This window comes from Castanea sativa, chromosome 12 (assembly GCF_040712315.1).
Source record: "Castanea sativa cultivar Marrone di Chiusa Pesio chromosome 12, ASM4071231v1".
Lineage (NCBI taxonomy): Eukaryota > Viridiplantae > Streptophyta > Magnoliopsida > Fagales > Fagaceae > Castanea > Castanea sativa.
This window is the reverse complement of record NC_134024.1, coordinates 1,981,608-1,992,842: the sequence shown is the minus strand read 5'-3', so window position 1 is coordinate 1,992,842 and position 11,235 is coordinate 1,981,608. Positions and strand designations below refer to the sequence as shown.

Sequence of the window (11,235 nt, the reverse complement as noted above, 5' to 3'; positions counted from 1 at the left end):
GGATGTCGGTAAGGTAGCCAAAGAGTCTGCATGTGTATTTCCACTTCTAGAAACGTGAGACAGGATAAAGGAATCAAATTTAGATTGTAAACGTTTGACCTGGGACAAGTATTCTTGCATTCTTGGATCCCTGACCTCTATGGTCCCTGTCACCTGGCCGACCACTAATTGAGAATCCGAAAGCATATGAACTCCCTTTGCACCCATCCTATACACCATGTTCATTCCGACCAAGACGGCTTCGTACTCGGCCTCGTTATTAGTAGCCAATAACGCCAACCTCAAGGATTTTTCGAAGACAATTCCCTCGGGGGATACCAGGACAAGTCCGATACCAGACCCTCTCTGGTTAGCTGCCCCATCAACGAACACTTTCCAAGTGGGAGGTCCTATGCCCGTGATCACGCCAACTGATTTTTCATCCATGTGTGATTCCTTCACAGTTTCTTCCAACAATGGTTCTGCGAACTCCGCCATCAAATCTGCAAGAACCTGGCCCTTCACCAAGGTGCGCGGCATGTATTTAATATCAAAAGCTCCCAAAATAGTTCCCCATTTAGCCACCCTTCCAGAGTAGTCAGCACTGCGCAACACTGACTTGAGAGGCAGTTGGGTCAAAACTATAACGGTGTGGGACTGAAAATAGTGAGGAAGTTTCCGCGTGGCATGAACTACGGCTAAAAGCGCTTTCTCCAAAAGTAGGTAACGCACCTCGGCTTCATTTAAGGATTTACTGACGTAGTAGATTGGCCTTTGCACCCCACCGTCGTCCCTTAAGAAGACCAGGCTGACCGCATGGATGGCCACTGCCAGATATGCAAACAGGACCTCATCTACTTCAGGCTGAGACATAATGGATGGCCGGGAAAGATATTCCTTAAGTTGTTGGAAGGCTACAACCCAATCCTCGGACCATTGGAACCCCCTCCACTTATTCAACAGTTGGAAGAAAGGCCTGCATCTATCAGCTGATTGAGAGATGAACCTGCTGAGAGCAGCGATTATTCCGGTTAATTTCTGAACTTCCTTTGGATTCCGAGGTGGCTGTAAGGTTTAAATAGCTCTGACCTGTGCCAGATTCACCTCTATCCCTCTATGAGTAATCATATAACCTAGGAACTTTCCAGAACCCACACCAAAAGAACACTTCAAGGCGTTAAGACGCAACTTGTACTTTCTAAGTACCTAAAAAGTGTCGTCCAAATCTTTCACGTGCACAGGTATCGTCTTACTCTTAACTACCATGTCATCCACATATATCTCAATGGTCTTTCCAAGTTGCAATTCAAACATTCTGGTCAATATCCTTTGGTAAGTAGCCCCAGCATTCTTTAATCCGAACGGCATCACTTTATAGTGATAGTTCCCTATTGGAGTAATAAAGGCAGTTTTCTCCTGATCCTCCACCACCAGTGGAATTTGGTGATAACCCTGGAAGGCATCCAATAAACTCATCCGAGGATGTCCGACCGTGGCATTCACAAGCTGATCGATGCGCAGCATCGGGAACGAGTCCTTTGGGCAAGCTTTGTTTAAATCTGTGAAGTCCACACATACTCGCCACTTTCCATTTTTCTTTTTGACCACAACCGTGTGCGCCAACCACTCTGGGTAGAAAACTTCCTTAATAGCCCCAACCCTCTTGAGGTTGAGCACCTGTTCTTTAATGACTTCAGAGTGCTCCTTGGAGGAACGCCGAGGGGGCTACCTTCTAGGAAGAATAGCAGGATTGACATTCAAATGATGACAAATGAAGCTTGGGTCTACCCCCGGAGCCTCATAGGGATCCCACGCAAAGACATCGATGTTATCCTTCAAAAACTCTAGCAACTCCATCTTTTCTTGACATGGTAAACGTACGCCAACTTGAAAGAACCTTTCAGGATCATCCGCTATCAGAAACTTCTCCAAGTCTTCGCATATGGCCTCCTCTGCTGTCAGCACGTCAGGCGCATCCAGAGTTGTTAATTGCTATAAGTATTTCATAGCCGAGGTCAGGGACTCTGTTTCGGCCTGATGCAGCACTGTAGCCAATATGCATTGCCTAGCCACCGATTGGCTGCCGAGAATCTCTTTGATGTACTCCCCCAAAGGGAACTTAACCTTAACATGCAAGGTGGAGGAGACAGCACCCAGAGCGTGCAGCCAGGGCCTGGTAAGGATGGCTGTGTATAGGGAATATGCGTCGACCACAATAAAATCCACTTCAACCGTTTCCGAGCTGGATCGCACGGGCAACCGAATCTATCCCTTTGGTACGACAGCTTAACCTTCAAAGCTTATGAGTGGCGAGTCATAAGGAGTGAGATCTTCCAGTTTCAACCTTAGCCCCTTGAATAAATCAGGATACATGATGTCCGCGCCGCTGCCTTAATCAATCATCATCCTTTTTACATCATAATTCCCTATCCTCAGAGTGACCACCAGGGCGTTGTCATAGGGTTGGATGGTCCCAACCTTATCCTTATCTAAAAATCCCAAAACAGGCACACTCACCTTTAACCTCTTCGGCCTGGAGCCTGCCTCATCAGCTTAGGAGTGCGAAACTGCCATCACCCTGGTGGGACATGAGCCGGTCCTGCCAGGCGCAGCGAAGATAACGTTGATCGTTCCCAAGGGCAGCCGAGATGAATTATTCTTCTGATTATTCGAGGCGGACTGACTGCCCTACCCGTTAGGTTGGTACAGGTGCTGCTTTAATTTTCCTTCACTGACAAGCTGCTCCAAGTGGTTCCAGAGGGTCCGACAGTTCTCGGTAGTATGACTCACGTCTTGATGGTACTGACAAAAGAGATTCTGATTCCTCTTTGCGGGGTCCCCCACCATCTTATTAGGCCATCTGAAGTAGGGTTCCTTACGGACCTTCTTCAGTAGCTGGTGGACCGGTTCTCGAAATACAGTATTAACAGTTTGAGGTGCTGCCGAGCCAGACTGCCCGGAGTAATCTCTTCTTGGCTTGTTGTTGTGATATTTGTCCGACCTGAAATCCCTTCTCTCCTACAGGATAACCTTCGCCTTACCCTTTCCCTGCTGTTGGTCTTCTTTGACCCTTTTGTACTCGTTAATACGGTCTATGAGGCAACGTACACTTCGTACAGGCTTTTTGGTCAAGGACTTCCTCAAGTCATGATTAGTAGGAAGGCCTACCTTAAAGGTATTGATCGCCACCTCGTCAAAATCACCTTCTATCTCATTAAACATCTCCCAATACCTGTCAGAGTATGCTTTCAACGTCTCGCCCTCCCTCATGGCCATAGATAACAGTAAGTCCAACGGTCAAGGAACTCTGCTGCATGTAATAAACCGTGACGCGAATGCTTTAGTAAGTTCCCCGAACGAACCTACAGATCCCGATTTAAGGCCGTTGAACCACCTCATAGCAACAGGTCCGAAGCTAGAAGGGAAGACCTTGCACATTAGGGTCTCATTGTGAGAATGCACCGCCATTCTCTGGTTAAAGTGGCTCACATGTTCCACCGGATCAGTCCAACTGTTATAGATGGTGAAGGTGGGCTGGGTGAACCTCCTAGGGAGCCTCTCATTCTCAATCCTACGGGAGAATGGCGATTTGGAGAGCTGGTGTAACGCTCGGCTCATAGCATCGTTCCCAAAGCCCCTGAAGGGGAGCTTCCTGTGTCTGCGACCTAATAGGTCATCCTCTTTGCGAGAGGATGTTTTGCTGGGGGGCGACCATGACCTCGAACTGTAACTACTTCCCCTGGATTCCCCCGAAGAAATATTAGACGAGGGTGAAGCACGCCTCTGCCTAACGCGACACAGCTTCTTCTTAAGGTGATTAATCTCCTTCTGCATGGCCTTGGCATCATCTTCATGGGTGGCCCTGCCTCCACCGTGAGTATGACTTGCTCTAGGATATTCAGTGTGAACGTTACTCTCTTGATCCTCTCGGCATTCAAGACGTTCGAAAAGATCCTCAGGTTGCGATCCTTAAGATTCTGCATGGTACGAGCCTAAGCCTGCCATGGTGTTCCAGTTCCTCCAACACTAGACTTCCCATAGACGGCGCCAATTATAAATGCACAATTGCGCCTAGACCCAAAAACAAATGTGGGCTCAGGCCCAATAAGCCTTAAACAATTAAATTTGTAAAGTGTGAATTCGAAATCTAGTTTAGTGGTGTGGGAAGCTTGATAAACAGACTAGAGTGTTATAGTATTCGCAAATAATAAACAAATATGACAAAGGAACCTCCTCGGACGTAAGCCGAGGACGATTTATGTATTATCTTTCTTTCTCTTTCAAAGATTACAGTTCTTAGCCCTTGTCTAACTAACTGACCGATCCCCTATTCTTTACTCTCTTCTCTTCTTAAATACTTCTTCTTCCCTCTTTGTCCACGTGTCATACAAATCTAATCCTTAGATCCTCTCCCCATTTCCACCATCTTCCTGAAGTCTTTAAACAATAGTAAAAATGTGGATTCTACTGTTTAGGAGTCATTTCTCCATTAATGCAGCCAGGGAGGTAAGTGCAGGGTCTTTAATGTGGAGGTAGCAACCTTTTTCTGAGATATTTCTCTCACACTGTTGCATCTAGAAGATATTTAGATCCCCCTCTTAACCAACAGTTCTTCCAGAACTCTGCCTCTAATCTTCTTGGCGAATCTCAGGGTCATCGCGAGTCTTTCCGAGGGGAGATTAGTCCTTGGACGAATCCTCGGACCTTCGCCCTGTGGGCCGACTTATAGTCTTAAAGGCCCTTAGTCAAAAACGGACTTGCTCAGGTCCTTTTACTCCCCACAATTTCTATGTTAATAAACCATAAAGTCATGTTTCCATAAGGGACCAATTTATTTTAATTGTTTTGAATCTTCTTATTCTCAAACAAAAGTCTCATGTCCTACTCTAGTGTTTCACTTTATACTTATAGTTTATACTTCATCAATTATAGTATGTAATGTGTTTGATTTTTGATTTATTTATTTTTAAAAAAATATACTTTGGTTACTTGAAAATGAGAGGAGAAAAAAAAAACATGTAATAGTATGTAATTGGTGAAATATAAAGTAGAACACCCAAAGCATGATCCAGGGTTTTTATTCATTTTTATCATTAATTGATCAAGCAATTTGGCCTTTTCTTCTTTTCAAATTATAAGTTTTATTGATAATAAAAGCATTGCAATTTGCATTTTAAACCAAACAGTTAGACAATAGGTGACCAATGAGAGAGAATAGAACATATTAATACATAAAATGAAGTGATTCCACCCACTAAAAAGATAGAAAACCCTTATTTATTCCTCATGAAATTTACTAATAAAAGTACAAACTAATTGATTAAAAGCAGAACAATTAGAAATTCAAACTCCCCTAAAAAAAATTAAAAATTCAAACTGACCCAGTCTCAACCTCAACCTCATGAAGTTTGGTCTCAATAATTAATAAAGAATGAATATATGATGTAGACATAAGTAGAAATGAACTACAATTTAAAATATTCAAATTAATAAAATAATATTTAAAAATTTCAACTCCAACCTCTGGTCCTGAGTCCACTACTCGAAATGGATACCCAAGATTTACACCATCTGATATTCAACTTGAAGATAGATGTAGACGAAGATTGAACCCCAGATCTCTTATTCGACGATTAGAGACTTTATTGGTTGAGCTAACTGAAATTCACTATTTTCAAACTTGATAATAAAAGCATTGCCAATATTCAATTTAAAGATAGATGTAGAAACCTAGGAGATCTAAAAGAACAAATAATTAAAAAAAAAATAGAAACAAATGCTAATAAATGCTTTTAAATATTTATAATATGCCAATACAATGGCGAAATATTTTAAAGAATAAACTTACTTAAAAATTTCACTTGAATATTTTCTTTCCACTACAAGAGCTTATGTACAAGAGGACTTTACAGTAAAGAAATACAGGCATTGAGGATTGCAAATGAGAAATAATATCAAGTCAGTTTTCTCCGCTCAGTATTTCACTTGAGAGTTGAGAATGAGTAGCCTTCTCTTTGAAGATAGATGTAGGAACCTAGGAGATCTAAAAGAACAAAATATCAAATATTATATCAATTATATTCTGTTTTATATCAAGAAATACATGACAATCACACTATCTATATATATATTTTTATAAATTGATAACATTTAAACATTACTACTATTTTTAAATCTCTTAAAGTATTTTTAAATCTCTTTAATTTGATAACATGAATGTAAAAAAGTCTTTCCGTACGTCACACAGATTAACGACTAGTTAATAATAACAACCAATACTTTGTTCCATGAATAATAATATAATTATAATAATAAATAAAATTATAATCCTAGGCAAAATTCTTCAATTTTGTTATTTATTTTTTTTATTGTTCAATGTTTTCTATTTTTTTTTTTAATTGTTCAATGTTTCCCGTGAAAACACAAATAACAAGTTACTTTACTAATAAAAAGACAAACTAATTTTTTTTGAGAAAGAAAAGACAAACTAATTGATTAAAAGCTCAACCTCATTAGGTGCGGTCTCAATAAATAATAAAGAATATGTATATGACATAGACATAAGTAGAATTAAACAACAATTTACAATCTTCAAATTTATAAAATGATATATAAAAGTTTTCAATTCCAACCTCCATTACTCGAAATCGGTACCCAAGACTTGCACCATCTGATATTCAATTTGAAGATGTAGGAACCTAGGAGATCCAAAAGAACAAATTATCAAATATAGAAACAAAAGCTGATTTATGCTTTTAAATATATAAAATATGCAAATACAGTGGTGAAATATTTTAAAGAATAGACTTACTTGAAAAATAAACTTGAATATTTTCTTGAAAAGAATTGTTCACTCCGAGAGCTTACAAGAGGAGTATACAATCGAAGGTGATAAAGAAATATTATAAATAGGGAGGATCGCAAACGAGAGAAATAAATTAAATAATATAAAGATGATTTTTCTCCGCTCTGTATTTCACTTGAGAGTTGAGAATGAGTAGCATTTTCTTTCTTCTTAGCAAAACAGAGAATGAGAGTAGCCTTTTACTACAGACTTGAAGTAGCCATTGCTGACCGGTGAACCACTTTCTTTCTTCTTATTTTGTTTTCACTTGGCCGTTCCTCTGTACTGTAGAATGATTATTCACTTTTTTCACTTTTCTGACTTATTTTGTTTTCACTTTTCTGACTTATTTTGTTTTCACTTTCTTCTTATTTTGTTTTCATTTGGCTTTTTCCTCGCGCTTTCCTCTGTACTGTAGAATGATTCCTCACTTTTACGACTTTTTGCTTAACTGCTCGTCTGCTTTTTTGATTTTCACTCGTCTGTTTCTTGAATTATTACGTCACACAGCTTTTTTTTTCAGACTATTGCTTCACATTTTTTTAATTTATTAGGAAAAAGATGACAGCTCATGTGCTTCGCTATTTGAGACGGTCTTCAATAGACATATTATGTTGGAAAAGATGTCACCAGTTCACACTTGACATTGACAAGAGTAATACCTCTTGTATTCCTTTTTTCGTAGGAGACTTGATAATAATATCTAGATAAGTTTTCAACCATCTTTCAAGGTGAGAATTAGGGGTGTGCAAAAAACCGAGGAACCGAACAAACCGATTGAAACCGACCGAATTGTTGCCAAAATTTCGGTGCGGTTCGGTTTTGGTTTCATTTCTTAAAAACCAAAATTTTTGGTTTCGGTTTCGGTGCTAGATTTTTTACCCCGAAACCAACCGAACCGAACCGATATATATATACATATATTTACGTAACTTTAAAACATAACTCTTCAGTGGCTTAGTGGTATGCTCCTTAAGTTTTGGCTAGCAGTTCCAGAGATTGAGTCTTCGCGTGGGCATGAGTGATTTTTTTGCTATTTAATTTTTTAAAACCCTAGAACTATAGCATGATATAAATATCCCTACTTTTTTCTTCTTTTTCATTTCTTTCCAGCCGCCCCTATCCCTAATTTCTTCTTCTCCTTTCTTTTTTTCCAGCCGCCCCTATCCTTCTTAATTTCTTCTTCTCTTTTCTTTTTTTCCAGCCGCCCCTATCCTCCCTAATTTCTTCTTCTCTTTTCTTTTTTTCTAGCCGCCCCTATTCTTCTTAATTTCTTCTTCTCTTTTCTTTTTTTTCCAGCCGCCCCTATCCTCCTTATTCTCTTTTCTTTTTTTCCAGCCGCCCCCATCCTCCTTAATTTCTTTTTCTTTTCTTTTTTTCCAGCCGCCCCTATCCTCCTTAATTTCTTCTTCTCTTTTCTTTTTTTCCAACCGCCCCTATCCTCCCTATATTCTTCTTCTCTTTTCTTTTCATCAGCCCTTCTCACGTCTACCTCAGCCTCCCCATTTTTTTCATTTCTTTTTGTTCTCTATGAGTCCCATGGACCATGGGCATGCCTTTCTCTTCTCTCTGAGTCACATCTCTATACAGAGAATGAAAAATCACTGGTAGGCTCAAGCATGGTGGTAGGCTCTTGCTATGGTGTGGTAAAGTTCAATTTTTTGTTTGAATCTATGTGTAAATTGTTGAACAAATATTGTTGGAAATTTTTCTTTCTTTGTCGTTCTGATTTGTTCAATAGCTCCCTCTATGTTGCTCTATTTATTTGTTTTTTATATGTGATTAAAGTTATGGTTTTGAAAATCTCAATAACCCTTTCTTTGAAAAACTGAAAACCGACCGAAACCGAAATGCACCGAAACCGTTCGGATTCCAGCCATTTCGGTCGATTTCGGTTGAGAATTTCACAAACCGAAATATTCGGTTTCGGTTGGCCATACCCATAAAAACCGACCGAAACCGAACCGAAACACCCCTAGTGAGAATGAGTGGCCTTAATGAAGTAGCCCTTCTCCACCACTTTTATTTTCTGTTCACTTGTCTTTTCCTTCTTACAGAGTCACATGGCCTTCAATTATTTTTTTTTCAAATGAATCGTCTGCATCTTTTAATTATTGTGGTCCCATAGTTTGGTCATTTCTGGCAAACAGTCCTTTTGAGGAAATAATATATTTTGAGTAAATAATATTTTTAATCATAATAGCCCTTTTGAGGAAATAATTTTTTTTTTATTCATTCCTCACTCTTCTCACTTTCTGTCTCATCACTCATGTCTTAATTTCTGTTTCCCTCCCTGTCTTATTTCTGCTTTTATTCATGTTTTGGAATATATTAATTTATTGAATAAATATATTATTTTAATGTCTGAGAAGAAGAAGAAAAAAAAAAGAAGCCCCAAAAACGTTTACATTAAAAAAATAATAAAAAAATAAAAACTGAGAAAGTGGGGCAGTTTTGTCAACAAAAAAAAAACTTTTCACTTTTTGCTCTAATTTGAAGAGATTGTATTTTGAAAGGAAGAGAGAAAACTTGTAGGTCCCACTACTTTTCTTTCCTCCTCCCCTCTTAACCAAACATTAAAAAATGTCATTTTTTTACCTTATTTTCTTCTCTCTATTTTTCATTGTTACTGTTTTCAGCCTAACTAAACACATTTTAGGATATGGACAACTGAAATGAAGAGAAATAGAGTGGATGCTATGACTTACTGGAGAAAAAATAATGGACGAAGCTATTCACTTTCTCAAAACTGGTGTAGCATATTTTACTTCGAGTCAGGTAAGACTTCCTCAGTTAACAACTTTTAACATCCAAGACATATATTTTCAGAAATGTTAGAAGATGAGCTGTAGTCATCATTGACCAGGTTTTTTTTTTTTTTTTTTTTTTTTTTTTTTTTTTTTGGGGGGTTACTAGTGAAAAACAGAAAAGGTGATTGCTAGCTTTATCACTACGTTAGTCGTTTGAATGATATAGTATCCATTAGCGGACGGTCCATTCAATGGACGATATAGTATCCATTGTATAGGTGAAATCATAGTATCCATTAGCGGATAGCTTTATTTCATTTTCAAATGGGTTGTTGTCTTCCCCTGACATAAGAATCTATCTCCACCCCTCGATCTATGAATTTTGCTTTCACCTTCACAATTTGTCTGCTTTTTTATTTTTAATTATTGCTGAGACATTAATTGTTTTGGATTATTACTCCACATTTGTATAGCCATCATCTTATTATATTGAGAAAGCTGTCACGGTCTACGTTGAGACGGCATTTAGCAATAATCTCCTATATTTTCTTTTTTGGAGGCATATGTGAGTAATTGCCATTGGACATTGGATCTTGGCTTTTTCAAATATGACTTGGGATTGATCACTTGGACTGGATGATTGATTTTTTGAATCTGTTTAATCAGATTATGCAGCAATGTTACATGACTATACTCCAAATTACTTGGTACTTTTTACTTGTCCAAAAGAAATAAACCACTCACTCTAATGCCCATTTAAGCTTTTTTTTTTTGGACGTAAAAGATAAAATTTTATTCGAACAATCAATATAGATATTACATAATCCTCCACAAGAGTACATTACTGGGAACTACGTGGGTCAATGCATGCAACTGCATGTCCCCCACCTATTGCACCTACAACATGGTCCCTTGCAACCCCAGCAACCCATATTATACTTAATGCACTAATCCCTGGCACCAAACCTCTTCTTTAGTGTTCTTCCTTTTATGTACCCAGTCATTGACAGAGGCGTTGGTAGTCTTGTAGCAGGGACATCGCACCTCGCAAGATATCGCACGGTTGAGTTTGTTTTTTGTCAAAGAGGTACCTAATTCTGGCATTCCATATGGACCATGAAACTGTAGCGCATACCTCCATTTCTTTAGGCGAGAGCTCAGCCATCAATCCTCTCACCAGTACATAGAAGTCCTTTACCTCTGAACTACGCTTCTGTAGCTTGCCTGTCACCAACGCCCACACGTTCCTAGCCATAGGGCAGCTCCACAATGCATGGGCCACCGTCTCATCGTGTTGTTGGCATATTCCACAGGCTGGGTCTACAGGCACTTTCCTACGATAGAGATTTGTGCGGGTGGGGAGGATGTCAGAGCATGCTCGCCAAACAAAGTTCCGCACCTTAGGGGGTGTGTGTAGCTGCCAAATACGATTCCACATTGTTAGAAATACTGAATTTAATAGTATTATATTTCTCACTAAAATAATATATATGAGTGCCTTTATATAGGAGGCATATGAGTGCTGTACAAGTAAATATGAGTGCAGTACAAGTAGTACAATGTGTGCTCTACAAGTAAGTGATCTAGATGGGCCAAGCCCACATATAAGTGTACGTTAACAGCCCCCCTCAAACTCAAGGTGGATGTGAGACCAACTTGAGG

General features: G+C 39.1%; 1 protein-coding gene and 1 long non-coding RNA gene across 2 annotated transcripts; both read right to left on the bottom strand.

The window, feature by feature from the left end:
- Window positions 1-5,778: 5,778 nt before the first annotated feature.
- Window positions 5,779-7,024, bottom strand: LOC142618679 (uncharacterized). The gene is made up of 3 exons (XR_012841328.1): window positions 6,791-7,024; window positions 6,612-6,677; window positions 5,779-6,022 (listed from the first exon to the last, which is right to left on the bottom strand). It is a non-coding gene; the product is annotated as an uncharacterized LOC142618679 (long non-coding RNA).
- A 3,549-nt stretch (window positions 7,025-10,573) lies between these two features.
- Window positions 10,574-11,011, bottom strand: LOC142619455 (uncharacterized). Its single transcript, XM_075792551.1, has one exon. It carries the CDS (start codon window positions 11,009-11,011, stop codon window positions 10,574-10,576), a length of 438 nt encoding a protein of 145 aa, XP_075648666.1.
- Between the last annotated feature and the right edge of the window lie 224 nt (window positions 11,012-11,235).